Source organism: Puma concolor, chromosome B1, assembly GCF_028749965.1.
Source record: "Puma concolor isolate L17-30 chromosome B1, mPumCon1.1.hap2, whole genome shotgun sequence".
Taxonomy (NCBI): domain Eukaryota; kingdom Metazoa; phylum Chordata; class Mammalia; order Carnivora; family Felidae; genus Puma; species Puma concolor.
In genome coordinates this window covers 106,540,607-106,564,382 of record NC_141670.1, presented here as the reverse complement: position 1 = coordinate 106,564,382, position 23,776 = coordinate 106,540,607, and the positions used below count along the sequence as shown (strand labels likewise).

The window sequence follows — 23,776 nt, the reverse complement described above, 5'->3', positions numbered from 1 at the left end:
CAATTGTTCCCCCAGTATTGGGGGATATTCCAAAATAAGGGAAGTGTACTTGCTGTGCAGGACGATCCTTTTCTTACATGGTGTTCCTGAAGACATAGCCAAACACTTATGGGCATTTAAAACTATCTTGAGCTTTCTATTAGCATAATTTCTTACAAATTTGGAGATATTTGAATTTAATAGTACAGTTCCTATCATTGTGAATTTTTTTTTCCTTGCTTCTTAGAAAACTGTCAACCTGTAATTGTTAATTTTTTTCTTTAAATTTCTATGATTGAAATTCATTTTCTTTCACCAAGTCCATCATCACTGCACCCCTATTTTTAAACCAGTTTAGATGAGTACTTCACTGACCTTTTCTAACACAAAGTATGCCTTGGTAAATTATTTTTAGTTGAAAAAAATTTGCTTTAGTTTGAGTTTTTAAGAAAACAGTAAAAAATGCAGTGAGATGTTTCAATTTAGTTTTTAGTGAAATTCTAAATGATAAAATAATAATTGCATAAACATGGTAATTTCTACAAAAACGCAAATAAGATGAACATGAAACTTTCTCTGTCACTCCTCAGAAACACAGGCATGGGCCACTCCACTCTAATACCACCCATTCTCTTTGTCATGGCACAAATTTGGTAGCTTCCCTTTTCAGCAACTCCAACTATACCTGCCTGAACTCAGCCTTCAATGATGAACAGAATTTACAAGACAAAGGAACGGGGTATTCCAATTGAGAAGAGCAGTGTGTACAGTATACAGCAAAGACTTGAAGGGAATCATCAGACATTGGGGGTGGGAAGGATGGATGCTGATAGGAGATAAGGTCATGTAGATAGAATTGGGGCCAAATGTTGAGGGCCTTTTATGTTGTGTAAAGGAGTCTGATACTTAAGGAACTACAAACCATTGACAACCGGTTTTCTTTCTATGTTCAGGGGCTTCATATATGTCATCACCTCCTGTTGTTATATAAGTTGGAAAAAAAAAAAAAAAAAGCTAGCTATACAAACTAGCCAAACACAGCTAGCCTCTTTTTCCATATCCATTTGTAGCATATTTCTACAATACATTTAGCAGCCTGATACTATGGTTCTCTGTATGTGAAATTTTTCTTTGACATGAAGAAAAGCCATGACTAATTCAAGGAAAGCCCATTTAGGTGGAACTTTTGAAGACTATAAAGCAATTGAAATTATAGCTAGAAAAACAAACTATCTTTCAGGAGAAAAAATACACATCTACTGCTGAAGCCATGGGTGATCTTTTTATAAAAGATACGTTTCATCTTTTATGCCTGTGCAATTTTCCTCTATGCCAAAAGATTCCTCTATATATCAGGATTAATGGACCATCTCAAATGAAGAAGAACAATCACATTATACAAGGTTTCCCCAAACCCCCTGCAATATATCCAGATGTCACATAGCTTTAGTTTTGGAACTTTCTGACCGGGTCAGAATCAACTGAATAGAAGATAGTAGAGTGTGTGCATATGTGCATATATGTGTGATTTCAAAACAATTTTTTTTAACTGGACTCATTTTATATACAAAATCTTGACTTCAAATCAACTACACTTCCAGATTATTTGGCTCTTTCAGTACTTTCTACTTTTACCAGGATTTCAGGCTCAAGGAAAATTGCTCTGAAGATTTAATACATTTTCTCATTGAAAGTGCGTGTTTCTTCCGAGGCGGGGAACATAGTCTATTATTGACCCACATGCTGAGGGACCAGCAGAAGTGTGGAAAACTTGGTAGAACCTGGGCGACAGACAAAATAAAATCCTATTAGCAGATCTAGCAAACTCAGAATGTGTTCTGTTCCTCTAATAAAGGTTGGTCTTATTTTGTGGGGAGTGCTGAGTGTTGTTTGTAGCAAGTGCTTGTCCTATCACTTATTGAAATTGTGAGAAGGGAGAACAGGTGGTAATGACAAGATGCACTAATGCAGACTCTTTCAAGTTGCTCACTAAAATCATTAGTCCTGTTCCACCCCCTCTTCAGCACAAATGTGTTAACGTCAAGACTGGTGGAATGGTTACCTAGCCTTCATGATGTCTAGAGGCCTTAATATTTGTTACTTTAGTTTTACAATACAATTAAATAATGATGGATTTAAACAAATGCATTTATACCACATTTGAAAATCCTGGGGTAAAAACGGGATCAAGATAAATCTTCCCACGTTCTAATTCACATTTGCTTGGTCTTAGGAGCACGGCATTCCTACGGACATGGGCTATGCGGTGGCCCCTCACCACTCGGGAGTCTACCCTGTACACGTTCAGCTTTATGAAGCCTGGAAGAAGGTTTGGAATATTAGAATCACCAGCACTGAGGAATATCCACATCTGAAACCAGCTCGATATCGGAGGGGCTTCATCCACAAAAACATCATGGTGAGCTTCCTCCGGTATGCATAGGGTACAACTAATTCTTCCAGATTTCCATTCTTCATTTGAAGAAAGAACAAAAGAGGCAAGCGAAATGTTGAAAGCTTAACTATAGGAAAAGCTGCATGTTGCAGGAAGTACATTCATCATACCTATGCAAAGGATGTTTTAATTAAAGTTACCTCTTCTTGATTCTTCAGTATAAAATGTTTTGTTTTGTTTTTACTGACACTACTACTATTAACCAGGAACTGATATTAAAATACTAAGGAAACACTACATCTGACTTGCAGGTAATTTATAGAAGCCATCATTTCCTCAAAAAGTTATTTAGTATGTAAAACTAAAACCAACTCTCTGCGTATTAACCATGCTGCCCTTGTACAAGTCAAACTGTTCTCTTTACCATGTCAAACCAAACAAATAAACAAAAAATTCAACTACTTACAGCAAGAAGCTATATGTGAAGTCCTGCATAATCACTAACAGATCATAATATAGAGTACAAAAGTAACAGATGATGTTAATTAAGTCATTTACATCCATTGTCAGATTCTCCCCCAAGCTTCTCGTTTTGTTTTTTTTTTTTACCCTGGTGATAAATGCACACTGTCAAGATATGTTACTGCCTGATGCTTTGTGAGGCCTCCCAAAGTAATTAAATCCTACTTTTTCCCAAATTAGAAAATCCAAAGAGTGCTGGTGAAGTTAGGGATGGGCTTCCTGGGACACGTACTGGGAAGGAATACCACACAGAAGAACACTATGTGGTGAGGCACTAGAACTCTCTGTCAAACTGTGTTTGACCAGATGTCTGCTCTCTAGAGTTAGGTGTAACTGACTTCTTTTCAGACAGTTTTCTAATGTCTGCAAAAATTACAGAATGGATAATGACATTTAACCTAGAGCAACTCCCGTCTTGACTTTTTCCTCAACAAAAACTGTTGTAAATGCTAGATGGGGACAAAATGCCTCTATTTTATCCCAGTCTGCCCTTCTTCTTTACTGAAAATAAACTCACTATGCATCAATCTGCTAGCCTTTTGATCAGAGAGAGTTTAGGAGACTTGGGTTATATTATTTAAAAGTATGGAAGAGTATTTCAAATCATATTCAGGCTTAGTGGAATAGTAAACTTAAGTCTCTAAGGACTTTATTAAATGTTGTTCTCTTTTGTTTCTGTTTCTCTCTGTACTGCCAGAAAATTTTCTTGCATATGTCCCATGAGATATGTTCATTTTTCATTTCTCCTGAAAACATATTTTACCTGTATTATAAATGTACAAATCTTGCAGGTAATAAAGGCTGTAACATATTCCTGTTTTGACAGAACTGTCCCTGTCGCTCCAGTTTTGTACCAATCCATGGAAACCCTCTATATTTGTTTTGTAGGCTCTTGGATGAGAATTTCCAAGTGGGAAATGTTCAGCAGGCAGGTGACTATGCAGTAAAAGAGAGAGGACAGGGCTTGGAGGCATCCAAATAGAGATACAAGTGAAGACCACCAGAGCCAATACCCCCTCCTAGGGAGAGACTGCAAAGAAAAAAAATCACACCCATATTTTGTTTTATGACATGAAGGAAACTTTTTTTTTTAATATTCACAAGTCAAATTCCAAAGGCCTTAAATGAAAGTCATTATCTACCCATCAAACCAGCTTTTATTGATCCTGCTAGTCCCAATTCAGTTCTACGTTTCAAACATCACACTGGCCACTGCCCGCCCGCCGCCCCCCACCCCGGCCAACTTCCAGTCTCGACATTCCATCAATAATTCCTTTACAATAAGTTTTTTTTCCCCCTGAGTTTCCTACAGCCTAATTCACTGTCTTGATTTCATGTGTAAACTACGTTGCTTGTTCCTACTTTGTCTGTTTACAACTTCTATCCACCTCCTGCACTGCAACCTAGCCCACAGATAGTGCCAATCTTTTCATTCCTTTTATTTTTATTTTTGAGCACAACCGGTTTTATGAAATAACTTTGAGTCATTTCCTCCCCTGTTCTAGCTTTCCCAGTCTGCCAACACACGTGGGTGGTATACAGTCTATGAAACTTAATACAAACTGACCCTTTGTATGGACTATTTTATAAATATAAAACTCAGTAACCAACCCTAACCCCTTAATCTTAAAAGTGTCCTCTTTGATTAGATGCCTCCCCTTGTCAGTGAATCAGTGTCTACCTGGCTTCCCTCTGCCCAATAGAATTAAATGCTTTCCCTTTTCCAAATAATGTTTACAAACTGTTTCCCATTTGGGAATTTCTTCCTACAGGTGAATTTTATTTCCTTCACTTCTCCTTAAATCATCTGGTTTAATTTCTCAGTTTTGTAGCATTCTATTAAGTTGGTGAAAGTTCTAGTATTTTTTATTATTATTTAAACTCAAGTTAGTTAACATACAGCGTGATATTGGTTTCAGGAGTAGAACACAGTGATTCATCACTTACATATAATACCCAGTGCTCATCCCAACTAGTGCCCTCCTTAATGCCCATCACCCATTTAGCTCATTACCCCATGCACATCCACTCCAGCAACCTTCAGTTGGTTCTCTGTCTTTAAGGGTCTCTATAGTTCGCCTCCCTCTCTCTTTTTATCTTATTTTTCCTTCCCTTCCCCTGTGTTCATCTGTTGTATTTCTTAAATTCCACATATGATTGAAATTATATTTGTCTTTTCTGACTGACTTATTTTGCTTAACATAATATCCTCTAGTTCTATCCACGTTGCTGCAAATGGCAAGATTTCATTCTTTTTCATCACCAAGTAGTATTCCATTGTATATATGTACCACATCTTCCCTACCCATTCATCAATCGATGGACATTTGGACTCCTTCCATAATTTGGCATTGTTGATAGCACTGCAGTAAACATTGGGGTACATGTGCCCCTTCAAATTAGCATTTTTATGTCCTTTGGATTAATACCTAGTACTGCAATTGCTGTGTTATAGGGTAATTCTATTTTTATTTTTTGAGAAATCTCCATACTGTTTTCCAGAGTAGCTGCACCAGTTTGCATTCCCACCAGCAGTGCAAAAGGGTTCCTCTTTCTCCACATCCTCACCAACCGCTGTTGTTTCCTGAGTTATTAATTTTAGCCATTCTGATAGGTGTGAGGTGATATTTCATTGTAGCTATGATGTATAGTTCCCTGATGATGAGTGATGTTGAGCAGCTTTTCATGTGTAAAGTTAGTAGCAGATCTGTCCACTGAAATTTGGCAGGCCAGAAGGGAGTGGCAGGAAATATTCAATATGCTGAATAGAAAAAAATATGCAGCCAAGAATCCTTTATCCAGCAAAGCTGTTATTCAGAATAGAAGGAGACATAAAGAGTGTCCCAAACAAAAACTAAAGGCATTCATGACCACTAAACCAACCCTCCAATAAATTTTAAGGGGGACTCTCTGAGTGGAGAAAAAAAAGACCAAAGCAACAAAGACTACAAAGGACCAGAGAACATCACCAGAAATGCCAGCTCTATAGGTCAGGTAACACAATGACACTAAATTCATCTTTCATAATCACTCTGAATGTAAATGGGCTAAATGTTCCACTTAAAAGACACAGGGTAGCAGAATAGGTAAAAATCAATATCCATCTATATGCTGCCTACAAGAGACTCATTTTAGACCTAAAAACACTTGCAGATTGAAAATAAGGGGATGGAGAACCAGCTATAATGCTAATGAAGGTCAAACGAAAGCCAAAGTAGCCATACATATATCAGACAAACTAGATTTTTTTTTTTTAATTTTTTTTTTTCAACGTTTATTTATTTTTGGGACAGAGAGAGACATAGCATGAACGGGGGAGGGGCAGAGAGAGAGAGGGAGACACAGAATCGGAAACAGGCTCCAGGCTCTGAGCTATCAGCCCAGAGCCCGACGCGGGGCTCGAACTCATGGACCGCGAGATCGTGACCTGGCTGAAGTCGGACGCTTAACCGACTGCGCCACCCAGGCGCCCCCTAGATTTTTTAAATGTTTATTTATTTTTCAGACAGAGACAGAGTGTGAGCAGGGGAGGGGCATAGAGAGAGGGAGACACAGAATCTGAAGCAGGCTCCAGGCACAGAGCCTGACACGGGGCTTGAACTCCCAAACCATGAGATCATGACCTCAGATGAAGTCTGATGCTTAACCAACTGAGCCATCCAGGTGCCCCCAGACAAACTAGATTTTAAAACAAAGACTGAACAAGAGATGAAGAAGGACATTATATCATAATTAAGGGGTCTATCCATCAAGAAGATATAACAGTTGTAAATATTTATGCCCCCAACTTGCTAGAACCCAAAGATATAAATCAACTAATAAAAAAAAAACATAAAGAAACTCATTGATAATAATACAATAATAGTAAGGGGACTTCAACACCCAATTTACAACAATGGACAGATCATCTAAGCAGAAAGTCAACAAGAAAACAATGGCTTTGAATGACACACTGGACCAGATGGACTTAACAGACATATTCAGAACATTTCATCCTAAAGCAGCAGAATACCCATTCTTCTCGAGTACACATGGTACATTCTCCAGAATAGATCACATATTGGGTCACAAATCAGTCCTCAACAAGTACAAAAAGATCGAGATCATACCATGCATATTTTCAGATCACAACACTATGAAACTTGAAATCAACCACAAGAAAAATTGAGAAAGCCCCCAAATACATGGAGGTTAAAGAACACCCTACTGGGGCGCCTGGGTGGCTTGGTCGGTTAAGCGTCCGACTTCGGCTCAGGTCATGATCTCACGGTCTGTGAGTTCGAGCCCCGCGTCGGGCTCTGTGCTGACAGCTCAGAGCCTGGAGCCTGTTTCCGATTCTGTGTCTCCCTCTCTCTCTGCTCCTCCCCTGTTCATGCTCTGTCTCTCCCTGTCTCAAAAATAAATAAACGTTAAAAAAAAAAAAAAAAAAAAGAACACCCTACTAAAGAATGCATGGGTTAACAAGGAAATTAAAGAACATGGAAGCAAATGAAAACACAACAGTTCAAACCCTTTGGGATGCAACAAAGACAGTCCTAAGAGGAAAGTACATTGTGATTCAGGCCCATCTCAAGAAGCAAGAAAGCTCCCAAACGCACAACCTAACCTTACATTTTTCATACTTTTTAAAATGCTGCCTTCGTTTTGGCCTTCCTAAGCTTGATACTTCCAGTTTTCTCCATTCCCCTTAACTTGCTCTTCAAGTACCTGAAAACAATTTAGACTAAATCTATCTTTCCATCTTCTATTTTCCTGTAGCTAATACAGACTCACTCCAGCCAAAAAGTTCTAAAACAGTATTGCTGTGTCTACATCTTTGTCATTTTTTTCTACCTTGAAAGACTTTCTGAACACACTGTACCTATTCAAGATATTCAACTGAATCCTAAAAATGATTCAAAATCATGCACTTTTAAAATGTAAAACTAACCTAGCGTTTAATCATGTGGTCATTTTGTTATTTAGCTTTGGGGTATTTCTCATTATCCTGATATACCTTAAATCTTCGAGGGTAGAAAGTATAAATCTTTGTGTTCTCCCACATGGACTTACACAGAGTTTAGAATATGTATTTGTTTAAAAAAAATGTATAAATGCTGTATAAAGTTTGGATTTCCAGGAAAAAGATATTTTCATGAATTGTTAGGGAATATATTTAATTCAGTTAGAGTATCTTTGCACTTAGTCCTTTTTTGCCATTGATTTTGTGCATAACATTATAAGAATGTGTAGTATTTTTAAATGTAAACATCACCAGAATGAATACTCCACAATAAATTGAAGTTCCTTTAACTATTTCATCAATATAGAATGGCTTCTGAGGATATTTCACCAATTTTCAAAATATAAATAGGAGATAAAGTTTTGATTTATACAGCAATATATGATATACAGATTGAGCTAAGAATTATGTTTTCTAAGAAAACTTTCAAGGATAAGATTGAAATTTATTATAATACACAAACTAAAGAAAAAGAAGTATATTTGTAGAGGCTTGCAAAGCACGAAAAGTCCTATAAAGGTAATATTTTGAAAGCACTTACTGAGCCAAATGTGCTTCAAGAAAAAAGGCAGAAAAAAATGAAGATCAGTTTGCTGAGGACAATAAACGGAAGACTCATCTGTGTAAGATTCTGTAAGCTTGTAGTTCTCCAAAGTGTATTCATTAATTTTCTACTACTTCAAGTACACAGTGACAAACACAGGTCATTATGAAGTCATTATATAAGATTTAGCTAAAGATTGTACCATCCTGCACAGCTTTAATTCACACTTTCTTTTATAATTGCACTGTTATTTTACCAGGAAAGCTGTAAGAATTTGAAAAAAAATATCCTTATCACAAATGTGTACAATTGAAGCAAATAATGGTTTTCATGTGCAAAGGATGAAAATAAGACTTTTTCCTAAGTGAGCTTGTATCATTTTGTTTGTGACAGTTTATAAAAATTAATAATCAAGAGCATAATCTCTTTATTATTTTTGAAACTGGCAGGCTTCAGATTTAGAATTCAGGGCAATTTCTAAAGCCTGCAGCAGTCCTTTCAGAGTAAAGAAGATACTATGATTTGTGTCTCAAATATTTATTCTAATTTAAAATATAATTTCTTAAGAATCACATTAAGTTAATAACTGAGCTTTTTTCTAGTGCATGTGTAGAATTTGGAAGAAAGTATTATCCTTAAAATTTTTGCCTACTACACTACAGGATAACACAGACAATTCCTGTATTTTTAAAGTATCATTTTTACTTCATTTTTATTTTTTAAGATGCTGGAACATACTAGGCTTCATAGCAGCAGTACTGACTTGGAGATTTAAAATAGATAAGTGGCTAAAATAATTCAAAGTCTATCTTAGTTTTAAAATATTTCTTCAACTTTCTTCTGTATCCCTTCTGTACTGATGTCATCCTTGCTTTCCCAGAGTATGAAGGATTTTCTGGGCCTGAGTTAAGAGTTGTATAATGAGGGGTGCCTGGGTGGCTCAGTTGGTTAAGCGTCCGACTTCGGCTCAGTTCATGATCCCATGGTCCGTGGGTTCCAGCCCTGCATTAGGCTCTGTGCTCACAGCTCAGAGCCAGGAGCCTGCTTTGGATTCTGTGTCTCCCTCTCTCTCTGCCCCTCCCCCACTCATGCTCTGTCTCTCTCTGTCTCAGAAATAAACATTAAAAAAAAATAATAAAATTAAATTAAAAAGAGTTGTATAATGACACCAGTTTATGCATCAGCTTCCATGAAAAAGAACCCACGGTTCAACAAATTAATTGGTTGAAAGCAATTTTTCCTTACTTGTTTATTCTTCCTTCAGGTTCTTCCAAGACAAACCTGTGGGCTTTTCACTCACACAATTTTCTACAAGGAATATCCAGGAGGGCCTAAAGAGCTGGACAAGAGTATTCAAGGAGGTGAACTTTTCTTCACTGTGGTTCTCAACCCAGTAAGTACTTTGAGTTATTTTCAAAAAAAAAAAAAAAAAAAAAAAAGAAAAGAAAAGAAAAAGATGAAAAATGACAGGTGACTGAAAATTACCTTGACAAAAAGGCCAGGATTTGGGTAGTTTCAGCCAAATCAATATGAAGTTCTAGGTCCAACACAGAAAAAGACTAAATGCAACCACATATAGAGATGGGGACAAACTCATTCTACAAGAAGCAGTGACAAGTGGAACTTATGGAAAGCCAGGAAAGTGCTCCAGAACTTCCTTTGCATTGAAAAGTGTTCAGAATTTAGAGATTCTTGCATTTATGGAGAACAAGACCTTTTTTAAAAATTTTTACTTAAACTCCAGTTAGTTAACATACAGTGTAATATTAGTTTCAGGTGTACAATATATTGATTCAACACTTCCAAACAATAGCCAGTGCTCATCCCAAGTGTCCTCCTTAACCCCCAACACCTGTTTGATCCATCCCCCCACCCACCTTCCCTCTGGTAACCATTAATTTGTTCTCTGTACTTAAAAGTCTGTTTCTTGGAATAAAAGACACCTAAAGTTAATCCTAAAAAAAAAAAAAAAAAGAGTCTGTTTCTTGGTTTGCCTCTCTCTCTATTTTTTACCTTTGCTTATTTGTTTTGTTTCTTAAATTCCACATATAAGTTAAATCATATTATATTTGTCTTTCTCTGACTGACTTATTTCACTTAGCGTAATACACTCTAGCTCCATTCACGTCATTGCAAATGACAAGATTTCATTCTTTTTGATGGCTGAGTAATATTCCATTGTGTGTATATCCCACCTCTTCTTCATCCATTCATCAGTTGATGGATATTTGGGCTCCTTCTATAATTTGAGTATTGTAGACAATACTGTTATAAACATTGGGGTGCATGTATCCCTCTGAATTAGTATTTTTGTATACTTTGGGTAAATACCCAGTACTGCAATTGTTGGGTCATAGGGCAGTTCTATTTTTAACTTTTTGAAGAAACTCCATACTGTGGAGTGGCTGCACTAGTTTGCATTCCCACCAACAGTGCAAGAGTGTTCTCCTTTCTCCACATCGTCACCAACCTTTGTTTTTTCTTGTGTTGTTGATTTTAGCCATTCTGACTGGTGTGAGATGATATCTCATTGTAGTTTTGATTTGTATTTCCCTGGTGATTAGTGATGATAAGAATCTTTTCATGTGTCTGTTAGCCATCTGTATGTCTTCTTTATATCTATACATATGGATACCTATATATGTGTGTATATATATATATATATGTATATATATATATATATATATATATCTTCTTTATCTCTCTATATATAGATATATATAGAAAGAGAGTGAGATAGATATATATATATATATACATTTTTAATATATTTTATATATATTCAAAACCCAAAAAAGGAATAATCCAATTAAAAAGGAAAGAAGACATGAATGGATATTTTTCCAAAGAACAAGATTTTTCACCTATAAAACTCTTTTATTCCCACTATGGACCAGTTTTCTCATTTAGATGACCATTAACTCTATTATTCTTTTTTTTCCCCTCCTATTTAAAGTAAAGGTATAAGCGGGGCACCTGGCTGGCTCAGTTGGTAGAGTGTGCAACTCTTGATCTTGGGATTGTAAGTTCAAACCTCATATTGTGTGAGAGATTACATAAAAATAATTTTTAAAGGGGCACCTGGGTGGTTCAGTCGGTTAAGCATCTGACTTCGGCTCAGGTCATGATCTCACAGTTTGTGGGTTCGAGCCCCACGTTGGGCTCAGTGCTGACAGCTCGGAGCCTGGAGCCTGCTTCAGATTCTGTGTCTCCCTCTCTTTTTCTGCCCCTCCCCTGCTTGCGCTCTGTCTCTTTCTCTTTCTTCCAAAAATAAACAAACACTAAAAAAATAATAATTTAAAAACATAGTTTTAAAAATGAAGTAAAGGTATAAGCAAAATGGAAGAAGAATTAGATAAGAAAATATGGTCATTTTGGATACATTTATGTGAGATCTTGTCTTGCTAGGTCTCATGCTGGGCAGAGCAGCCTGTTTAATTGGCTTCTGCCTTTCCTCCTTCACTTCTTAACTTGTGTCCCAGCTCCACAATGAATCATTTGCACATATATCTGCTTGAGGCAAGTATTATAAAGTTGTGTAGAGAAAGATGAACCAATTGAAGTAAGGTGTATAAGGAAAAGAAGGAATTTTATTTCCCTTCTGAAAATCACTAACATAAAAAATAAAATTGGGTTTATTAATCAGATAGATGTATGGGTTTGCCCCTGGCATTAGCAATACTCAAGATGAAAAACTATAATCTTCCAAATGTGAAAAAATGTCTATCAGCATAAAAATTGAAGAATGTAGAAATAAAGATAATAAAATTTGAAAGGCCCACTCTGGGCCCTAATTTTACAGGTCTTACAAATAAAATTGCAGGTATTTTTCATCTTCTTGTATGTAATGACTGTATTCATTTCTCAGCTTCGATAGGAATAAGGATAAGGAATAAGGAATAAGGAGATTAGGAATAAGGATAACTCATCTTTGTGCAAAATCAGCATGTGTATCTAAAAATCAATAAATATAGTTTGGGGTAGTATGGCATCTTGCCTTTTTGAAGTTTATTCATCTTCATACCCCCAAAATAGATGTAATTCTGATTTATACATCAGGAAAAAAATCTGAGTTTTCTAACATATCTATTCTCTAATATATTTATAAGAAATTTTTTTTCACTATTTCAAAACCAAATTATTCTTTTTAATTAAATAAAAATCTTATAGTAAAGCTTGTTTGAATCTTGGATACTAATTTGAGCTAAATTAGCTGAGCAAATGCTTTAAATGTTTAGCAAATCTTGCTACTTTTCAGGCCTTTATCGATAATATTTGGCAATATTGTTTGTCTTGATGAGAAGATCCATGGGGAATAAAGGGAAGAAAAAAACTTTCCCACAAAACTTGTGCTTCCTGATTCAAAAAACTTACAGTAGACAATTACTTTCAGATAAATGCTGTAATTCAAAATAAGTGACAGATCCTTGTCAGATACCATAAGATAGAGAAGGAATCCAAATTAATTTCATCTGGCATGCCAACTCCAATTTTTGGAAGCAGCTATAGTTCCCTGGAGATTTCTGGTTGAGAAGCCCACTTCTAGACTCAGCCCAAGTCCCGCCCAAGGGAAAACTGCTATCATTAGTTAGTGATGTTTGCCTTTCAGAACAGAGTGAGGAGGAGTGACCTGTTTCCCATGAATTCTCCATCCCAAAATTACATGTTTGGGTAAAGCTTGTGTTAAAATTAAGAGAGGTCCAGGTGCAGTGAGGCATGCTACTAATTTGGCAGATGGCACTCTTTTTTAGGTCAGAATGAGAATGAGAAAACCTTGATGGAATCAAAGTAGATATTAGCTGCAGGAAAGATATGAAATTTAATTATAGTGGATTTGAATGATACCCATTATAAGCTTAAGTAATACCCCAGTCTTTGATTTCTGAGAATGTTGAATGAGTTTGCTGTTTCCGATAAAAAAGGCAGTTGTGTACTGGAAACATACCTATGTCTCTTAAACATATTCAAATACACTTGAGTTGAAAATGAAAATATAAGCAGGACTTTAATTAATGTATTTTAAAAGTTTTCTTCCTATATGTCAACATAATATCAAGGTGCTCCAGTAAGTCTTACCAGTATTGGGGTAACTCTGCAACAGAGTACCTCTCAGAGTTAAACTAGAACAGATCGCAGTAAAGATAACTAGAATAACTGTCTAGCCTGGAATGTTCTACTGTTACCAAAGTATTTTTTCTTGCTAAAGAAAAAAATGCCAACCAAGTAATTTTTTTTTAATTTTTTTTTAATGTTTATTTATTTTTGAGACAGAGAGAGACAGAGCATGAACAGAGGAGGGGCAGAGAGAGAGGGAGACACAGAATCTGAAACAGGCTCCAGGCTCTGAGCTGTCAGCACAGAGCCCGACGCGGGGCTCGAACTCACGGACCGTGAGATCATGACCTGAGCCGAAGTCGGACACTTAACCGACAAAGCCACCCAGGCGCCCCGCCAACCAAGTAAATTTAATATAAAGACAAATATTATCACCGTCTAGAAGAGAGAAAACCTCAGCCATCTCCAAATATATTTCCCATGTCATAGGGCCTAGCCTCCTCTGATGTGGGTTGGATACAGAGATTTTAATTAATAGACTCTGAAGTTCAGGTACAGTTGAGAGATGGACCCATCCAGCTATTTGAGCCTAGGACCATTAAGAAATTAAGAATTCTTTTCATTTATGGGGCGCCTGGGTGGCTCAGTCAGTGAAGCATTCAACTCTTGATTTTGGCTCAGGTCATGATCTCACAGTTCATGGGATCAAGCCCTATGTCAGGCTTCACGCTGGCAAGGTAGCACCTGCTTGGGATTCTCTGTCTCCTTCTCTCTGTGCCCCTGCCCCTCCCCTACTTACGCGCTCACTTGCTCTCTCTCTCTCTCTCTCTCAAAATAAAAAAAATAAACTTAAAATAATAGAATTATTTTCATTCTTTTTTCTTTTACGTTCTAAACTCAACCAGCGACTTCTTGATTATAGTTCACTTTCCTATACAGATCCTACTATAGGAAAAGAATATGTTGATCATAAGAATTTGTACTCACTATGACAGTAATTTGTAGCGCAATTTTATAAATCTTCTTTCAATCAGTGAATACTTCCCATGTAACCTAATTACCAGGAGAAGACCCCCTCTAAATTGTACATATGCTAATACTTCAGTTCCTCCATAATTTACAATTTATAGTTTTAAACTAATGATGTTCTATTTTTATTAATTTCATGATCTTCACTAATTTCCTTCTATCCCTAAGAAACGGATGCTCTCTGTTAGTGTAATGAATCAGGTTCTGGAGTCCATCAGGCTGAGTAACAGATCCTGAAGTGTTTGTTGATTGATTCTGGTAGATAATAATCATTATTTTGTGGATCTACCATAGGAGACAGCCACTGGAATGATCCCAGAATCACTGTTATCTATAGACACACAAGCACAAAATTTCTACACAAACATAAAATATACCCAGACACAAATATTCTTAATCAATTCACAGTGATACAGGTACCTTCATTTATCCTTTAAAAAAGAGTCTACTTATTTCACATACCTATAAGATAATATGCAGAACTGAAACTTAGGAAGATGACAAAAGATATCCATTGACAATAACTGTATGCCCTCAACAAATAGAACCCCATTAATCTATGACATACATACTTATACAAAAGGAGCTAGTAAAAGTATACTGTTCATTTTAACATGAATTTCTGGTTCAACCTATCTTAGGAAAATGTGAAAATACTTAACTAGTGTAACAAATGGAATAGTTCTGGATTAGACATTGTTCCTCTGGGAGCCATATTATCTTCTATTGCTCCGAAAAAAGATGTCACCTTCTTGCTCCAGTGTCCTTATTAGTAATTACCAAATGTTCTAAGTCTTGGTTTACTCTCTTATTCACTAAACAGACTCTAGATATTGAGTCATTAACAATTGGTATCTGTGGGATGCTGGGCCTCCCTTAAACCTTCTTTTATTTATTATTTTTTTTTTAATTTTTTTTTTTTTTAACGTTTATTTATTTTTTTGGGACAGAGAGAGACAGAGCATGAACGGGGGAGGGGCAGAGAGAGAGGGAGACACAGAATCAGAAACAGGCTCCAGGCTCTGAGCCATCAGCCCAGAGCCCGACGCGGGGCTCGAACTCACGGACCGCGAGATTGTGACCTGGCTGAAGTCGGACGCTTAACCGACTGCGCCACCCAGGCGCCCCTAAACCTTCTTGATAATAAAATCAGTGCTTGCTTCACTTATTAATCCAAAAGAGTTGTGGATTGCCATGAGATTCATGCACTTACCACACTCTTGGAATCCAAGTGGAGCAGAACCCTGACAGCACAGCAAAATTATACTTCCTTCATCAAACTGTTAAACATCCCAAACAGTTGATAATCCCTTTATGCCCATATTTTATTAAATATTTTTGTCTCTCTGTTTGTCAAGTTGATATAGCATTCATCCACTATACCCTCCCTACCCTCTTACCCAAATTCCTTCAAGATAAATCTACATTGTGTTTCTGTCGTTAAAGAAAAATCATAAACATGGATGTGAAAAGAATGAGTATCTTAAACTGGGAGTAACACATGAGTGGATTACAATGAAAAGTAAAACAACATTTACACAAGATAGCAATATATACAGAAATTAGCCCACATTGAGAAAAAAAAAATTTAACTATAATTTACAAGTATAGGGATTATGTGTGCTTATCTATAAAATTCATCTAAAAGGAAGCAACGTTTTTTCCCTAATGAAAAATTTTATAATTCTTTCTTTTCTTATTTACTAATCCTGCAAAAAATTATGGTAACAGAAAACCCTATATTAAAAAATTAGTAAATGATGGGGCACCTCAGTGGCTCAGTCAGTTAAGCATCCAACTTGGGCTCAAGTCATGATCTCACAGTTTGTAGGTTGGAGCTCTGCGTTGGGCTCTGCACTGAGAACTCAGAGCCTAGAGCCTGTTTTAGATTTTGTGTCTCCTCTCTCTCTGCCCCTCCCCCACTTGTGCTCTCTCTTTCTCTCTCAAAAATAAATAAGTACACATCAAAACAATAAAAATATACAAATGATAATAATAACAACTTTGGATAGTAGGAAAATGATTCCTGAACATGCCTAATAATGAATATTACTTGAGACACTGATTTTTAAAAACCCAGACTTCAGTGCATCAGAATCTCCAGGGAACAGTTTTGGGGACCTGAATATTTATCATTTAGGTGATTCCTTTTTTTAAATTAGTTTTTTAATATTTATTTATTTTTGAGAGAGAGACAGACACTGTGAGCAGGGGAGGAGCAGAGAGAGAGGGAGACACAGAATCCGAAGCAGGCTCCAGGCTCTGAGCTGTCAGAACAGAGCCTGATGAGAGGCTTGAACCCACAAACCCATGAGATCATGACTGAGGCAAAGTCAGACGCTTAACCGACTGAGCCACCCAGGCGCCCCTTGTTTAGGTGATTCTTATGATCAGGCAGACTTGGGAAATACTGGAAAGGAAGAAAATGGAGAAATAATTTTAGCAATCAAAGATTACCAAAAACTGCTCTAGAAATCATGGGCCTATGATTAAGGTATCAGAATTGAAAATGAACCCACATCTCCAGTAGGGTTTAAAAAGCAATGAGAATAAATGTTTTTTCTTAGGGACCAGAGAACTCTAGCTTGAATTGGAGTTTAAAATAAAAATAAAATAGAGATAACTCCTGTTTATCCTTTAAAGCTTCGCTTAGAGATCACCTTCCTCATGAAACCTCCTCGACTCTGGTTTAGAGGCCCCAACTTGTGTATCCATACCATCCTCTGCAGACTCTTTCGAAGTACTTATGAGTTTGCTATTAGTCTGCTTCTTGTGGTAGAGAATGTCTTTCATCTCCAAAGCCATTCCCATGGCCAAACATTATGCCTTGTATCTAAGTTTTATGTAACATATATTGAGGAAGGGGAACTAACTTTTTTAATGACCTGACACCAAAAAAAAAAGGGGGGGGGGAAGAAAAAAAGATAATGAATCCAAAAGGAAATCTTGGTCCTGGTAAGACAGCTCTCAAATCAAAAGCATAAGTAAAACCTATTTCATTGGTTGGTTAGGGCTGAATTATGTACTGTTATATACTGTGCTTCACATATATAATTGTCTCTTCTCTACAGAGACTTGTTTTTGTTGCGTTCCTCTGGTTGTAAGGACTAGAGACTCACTCAGGTTACCTCAAGAAATGGGTGTGTTGTTTGTAGAAAGCTGAACATCAGGGCCCATAGGACCTGAAGGGTTCTTCTGAGCCCAAGACAGTTCTAGGGTCCATAATAATTAGAATTACTGATCTTGATCTTGTCTTAGTGCTTTAATATAAAAACACAAATGCTTCTTATGTGTCTGAGTATCTCTTTTTTCTACTACAGGCTATATATTCCTTCTCTGCTTCTATGGCTTCCACTAAAAAAAAAAAAAAAAAATCATAAACGAATGAACTTAATTGATGACAAAAAGGGGTATGGGGTACTGGTAAAGCAAATTATGTTCCCCCATAATGGAATATATTCAGCTGTTAAAAATGTTGTTTATGTTATATTACTTATGATCAGGGATAGAATTAATATTTCCTCAGTTCCAGTTGTGTTCTCTATGTAAGTTTCATATGTCACCTAACACCTACCTCACCACATGACTGAGTTTATATCTTTTTTCCTATATAAGGGAGCATTCTTGCAGGAATGATCTATGTGCATTTCATTTTTGTGCTTCCCACTGTGTCTAGATCAATCCCTTGACTCAAAAAAGAGGTCACCAATTTTTTTCTTAAATTATTGACTTAATGCATGAATAGTTATGTCTTAGGGGCATCACTTAACTCATGGTATATCCATGTGTGAATAATAACAACACTGGTTTTAATAAAACTACATTCTGGAAGATTCTCTGCTTGGAAGTAGGTGAAATTCAAGATCCAGGAAATTTTTAACTGACCCTTAATGGGGGTAGTTTTCACAAGTGATGATGAATTAGCTTGACATGGAATAATGTATAATTAAAGCTGGAAAGAACCACAAAGTTTGTCTATTCAATCACCTAATTTTAGGCTAAAAGTCATTCCTGTAGTGTTCTGTTGAGAACACTGGCTTGCTTGACTCTGAGTTCAGTGCTTCTAAAACATGCTGCTTCTACATTCTTGGTTAAATTGCCCTTAGGGGCGCCTGGGTGGCTCAGTCGGTTGGGCGTCCGACTTCAGCTCAGGTCACCATCTCGCGGTCTGTGAGTCCGAGCTCCGCCATTGGGTTCTGGCCTGATGGCTCAGAGCCTGGAGCCTGCTTCCGATTCTGTGTCTCCCTCTCTCTCTGCCCCTCCCCCATGCATGCGCTGTCTCTCTCTGTCTCAAAAATAAATAAATATTAAAAAAAAAAAGTAAATTGCCCTTAATATGATACACATTACTCTTAATGTGACTCAGTTACCTGTTACCTGAAAAAAAATGTGTGAATGGTTTAAAATTTCTGGCCATTATCTAGCAAAAAGGAACCCATCACCAAGTTAAGTAAAAAACAAACAAATAAGTGCTTTGGGGGGAGTTGAGTTCAAGATGGTGGCCTAGCAAGATCCTGAACTCAGCTTCTCCTATGGACACAACAAATCTACAACTACATATAGAATAATTCCTTTTGAAAAGGACCTAAAAATAGAATGAACAGAGCCTCCACAGCAAAGGATAAAAGGGCAGCATTGAGAAAGGAAACAGAAGCAGAGACATGGATTCTTGAGGGAATAAAAACACACCCCAGCCACAGCAAATCACAATCAGAAGGAATATCAAGAGTACAGAACTTTTCCCTGAGGAGTTATAGATCAAAGCTCCACATCAGGCATTTCAACCCATAATTCCTGCACAAAAGAGACTAGCCCCCAAAACAACAGGCTTTGAAAAGCAATGGGAATTACATTCAGGAAAACTATAAAATGGTAAAGAATGGAAAATATTTTCTTTTTTTTTTTTTTTTTAATTTTTTTTTTCAACGTTTTTTATTTATTTTTGGGACAGAGAGAGACAGAGCATGAATGGGGTAGGGGCAGAGAGAGAGGGAGACACAGAATCGGAAACAGGGCCCAGGCTCCGAGCCATCAGCCCAGAGCCCGACGCGGGGCTCGAACTCACGGACCGCGAGATCGTGACCTGGCTGAAGTCGGACGCTTAACCGACTGCGCCACCCAGGCGCCCCGGAAAATATTTTCTTAAAGGGCTTGTGTGTGAATTCACTTGACCCAGAAACCAGCCCAAAACACCAATTTGAAAAGCACGTAGATGATAGATAAAGGAGACCCATTTACAAACCTTAAATCGTCCACTGAAGAGCCAGGACAGCAGGGACTCTCCCCAGGGACTAAGACATTTCTCCAAAAAAGACATACAGATGGCCAACAGGCACATGAAAAGACGTTCAACATCACTAATATTAGGGAAATGCAAATTAAAACCACAATGAGCTATCAGCTAACACCTCTTAGAGTGGCTATTATCAGATGGACAAGAAATAACAAGTGTTAGAAAGGATGTAGAGAAAAGGGAACTCTCAAACCCTGTTGGGATTATTGATGCAGTCAGTCTGGAAAACAGTATGGAGATTCCTTTAAAAATTAAAAATAACACTACCATATGACCCAGCTATTCCACTTCTGGGTATTTATCTGGAGAATGTGAAAACTAATTTGAAAAGACGTATGTACCTCTTTGTTCATTGCAGCATTATTTGCAGTAGCTAAGATATCGAAACAACCTAAGTGTCCAGAAAGAGATGAATGTGTAAAGAAGATGTGGTACATTTATATAATGCAATACTACTTGGCCATAAAAAAGAATGAAAGCTTGCCATTTGTGACAACAAGGCTAGATCTTGAGGATATTATGCTAAGCGAAATAAATCAGATAGAAACACACAAATACCATATAATTTCCACATTTGGTGGAATCTAAGAAAAATAAACAAATGAATAAATAAAATAAAATAAAAACATATTCATATATACAGAGAACAAACTAGTGGTTACCAGAGGAGAAGGAGGTTCAGGGGTGGGTGAAATGGGCAAAGAGGGCCAGCTCTATGGTGATGGATGGTAACTAAATTTGTGGTGCTAATCATTATGTAGTGTGTGCAGATGTCAGTTATAAAGCTGTGCACCTGAAGTTTATATAATAAAAACAATCTAAGACCAAAAAAAAGTGCTTTTGTAAAAAGTTTTAAGAAGCACAGCTAAGGGAAAATGTTGGATGTACTTTTATTTTTTTTTATTTTTTAATTTTTTTTAACGTTTATTTCTGAGACAGAGAGAGACAGAGCATGAACAGGGGAGGGTCAGAGAGAGAGGGAGACACAGAATCTGAAACAGGCTCCAGGCTCTGAGCTGTCAGCACACAGCCCGACGCGGGTCTCGAACTCACGGACCATGAGATCATGACCTGAGCCGAAGTCGGACGCTAAACTGACCAAGCCACCCAGGCGCCCCTAGATGTACTTTTAAAGAACTATGAATAATAAACTATGTACTTTTATCTTGTTGATGTTACTTATAAATTGACAGGACTTTTAAATTTGTAAAGCCAAAATATTTTATTTCATTTATTTGCTATCCTCTATATCAGCCCCATTTTTCTATCAGTAATGTTCTTCATGACTAACTGTGGAGTTATGTAATTACTCGCCACTCTGTGAGATCAAGAATACCACACGAAAGTATAATTAAGTCCCTTTGATTTCCGCAGTTAAGAAAAACATAAATATGATTAACTCCCAAGTCATTGGACTATAAATTGAGAAATTTAAGAAAATAGGTATTAAGTTAAAGAAATGAATATTATGTTATTCCTTGTTTAGTCCTTTGATAGTTTCCCATAGCTTTCAGGATAAACAGAAAAGTCCTTCACCTGGAAAAAAATTAAATCTGGCTCCCACCCACTTTTATGGTCTATTCTTTCAATAATCATATATTCATCTTTCACCCCATCCCTAAATAGCACTTATTATTTTATTCTGTGCCTTAAAGAATGCTACTGGGTTCAAGCTGATTCTCTTTAGTAAACCTGAGTTCATATATCATCTTTTTATAGAAGACTTCCCTCAACTTTCCAGTTTCTCCTCTGTATTCTCAGGCATAACCCAGGCATAACTCTAACATAACTTTCCCACAGTACTACATTCAGTTATCTTTCTCATCCAATAAGTTTGTGCGTTCCTTGATGTAAAGCATCTTATCTTATTCTATTTTATAATCACAATATATTGCAAAATTTGGTGCACATTATTAATTTTCAATAAATGACAATGGATTAACTTACCCTGCCTACATATGTACTATCCTTTGACTCTGAAGGGAAATCTGGTTGCCTGGAAAGTACATAATCACATAATCACAGAACTGACTCAAGAGCATTTGCATTACTGGGCTTTCATTCTCTCCCAACATGGCATCCAGACACATTCTTTGGAAAGTCATTAAATCTATGAAAAGATGCTCAATTTCTTTCATAGGAAGAAAAGTGCAAGGTTAAATATACTGAGATACCATTTCTTATCTACCATATTGAGCAAAATTCAAAATATTGATAAAATATGTTAACAAGGCTGTGGGAAAACAGGTATTCTCATACATCCTAGTGGTTGTACAAAGTGGTCCCTAATGTGATAATTTAAAATGGTGCAACTGCTATGGAAAACAGTAGGGTATTTCCTCAAACATTAAAAATAAAACTAGCATATGATCCAGAAATCCTATCTCTGGGTATTTGTCCAAAAGAATGGAAAACGGGATCTTTAAGAGATATTTGCTCTCTTATGTTCATGGCAGTATTAGTCACGATGGCCAAGAAGTAGAAATAACTTAAATGTCCATTGACAGGTGCATGAATAAAGAAAATACGGTATATATGTACAATGGAATATTATTTAGCCTTAAAAAGAAAGGAAATCCTGTCACATGCTACAACATGGATGAAACTTGAGGACATTATGCTAAGTCACAAAAGGACAAATACTTCACGATTCCACTTGTTTGAGGTATTTAAAGTAGTCAAAATTAGAGAAACAAAGTAGAATGGTGGCTGCCAGGGATTGGGTGAGGGGAAAATGGGGAGTTGCTGTTCTGTGGTACAGAGTTCCAGTCATCCAGATGAAAAAGTTCTAGAAATCCACTCTACAACAATGCACATATAGTTAACAATACCATAATGTATATTTAAGATTTGTACATTATGGAATTATGTTATTTATCTTTTACCATAGTTTCAAAAAACTTAAAAAATACCTTTTTGTATTTTTGACAATACTTACTTTTTTTTTTTTTGAGTTTCCGAAAATTGTTTTTTTTTTTATTTATATATGAAATTTATTGTCAAATTGGTTTCCATACAACACCCAGTGCTCATCCCAAAAGGTGCCCTCCTCAATACCCATCACCCACCCTCTCCTCCCTCCCACCCCGCATCAACCCTTAGTTTGTTCTCAGTTCTCAACAGTCTCTTATGCTTTGGCTCTCTCCCACTCTAACCTCTTTTTTTTTTTTTTTTTCCTTCCCCTCCCCCATGGGTTCCTGTTAAGTTTCTCAGGATCCACATAAGAGTGAAACCATATGGTATCTGTCTTTCTCTGTATGGCTTATTTCACTTAGCATCACACTCTCCAGTTCCATCCACGTTGCTACAAAAGGCCATATTTCATTTTTTCTCATTGCCACGTAGTATTCCATTGTGTATATAAACCACAATTTCTTGATCCATTCATCAGTTGATGGACATTTAGGCTCTTTCCATAATTTGGCTATTGTTGAGAGTGCTGCTATGAACATTGGGGTACAAGTGCCCCTATGCATCAGTACCCCTGTGTCCCTTGGAATTAGGGAATTAAAAGCAAAAGTTAATTACTGGGACCTTATGAAGATCAAAAGCTTCTGCACAGCAAAGGAAACAACCAACAAAACTAAAAGGCAACCAACGGAATGGGAAAAGATATTTGCAAATGACATATCGGACAAAGGGCTAGTATCCAAAATCTATAAAGAGCTCACCAAACTCCACACCCGAAAAGCAAATAACCCAGTGAAGAAATGGGCAGAAAACATGAATAGACACTTCTCTAAAGAAGACATCCGGATGGCCAACAGGCACATGAAAAGATGTTCAGCGTCGCTCCTTATCAGGGAAAGACAATACTTACTTTTATTCAAGAATAGTTGACACACAATGTTACGTTAGTTTCAGGTGTACGACTTCATGATTTGACAAGTTTATTTGACATTATGGTGTATTGACCACAAGTGTAGCTACCATCTGTCCTGATATATTGTTATTACA

The 23,776-nt window shown here is 36.8% G+C and overlaps 1 protein-coding gene across 2 annotated transcripts in view; it reads left to right on the top strand.

Annotated features, from left to right (window-relative positions):
* LOC112858150 (bifunctional heparan sulfate N-deacetylase/N-sulfotransferase 3) overlaps positions 1-23,776 on the top strand; it is a 194,865-nt gene that overhangs the window by 90,757 nt on the left and 80,332 nt on the right. For both annotated transcript variants that reach the window (XM_086704318.1, XM_086704320.1), the window contains exons 5-6: positions 2,213-2,398; positions 9,707-9,835. In XM_086704318.1, the coding sequence (XP_086560444.1) occupies positions 2,213-2,398; positions 9,707-9,835 (315 nt within the window). The remainder of the gene's footprint in view (positions 1-2,212; positions 2,399-9,706; positions 9,836-23,776) is intronic.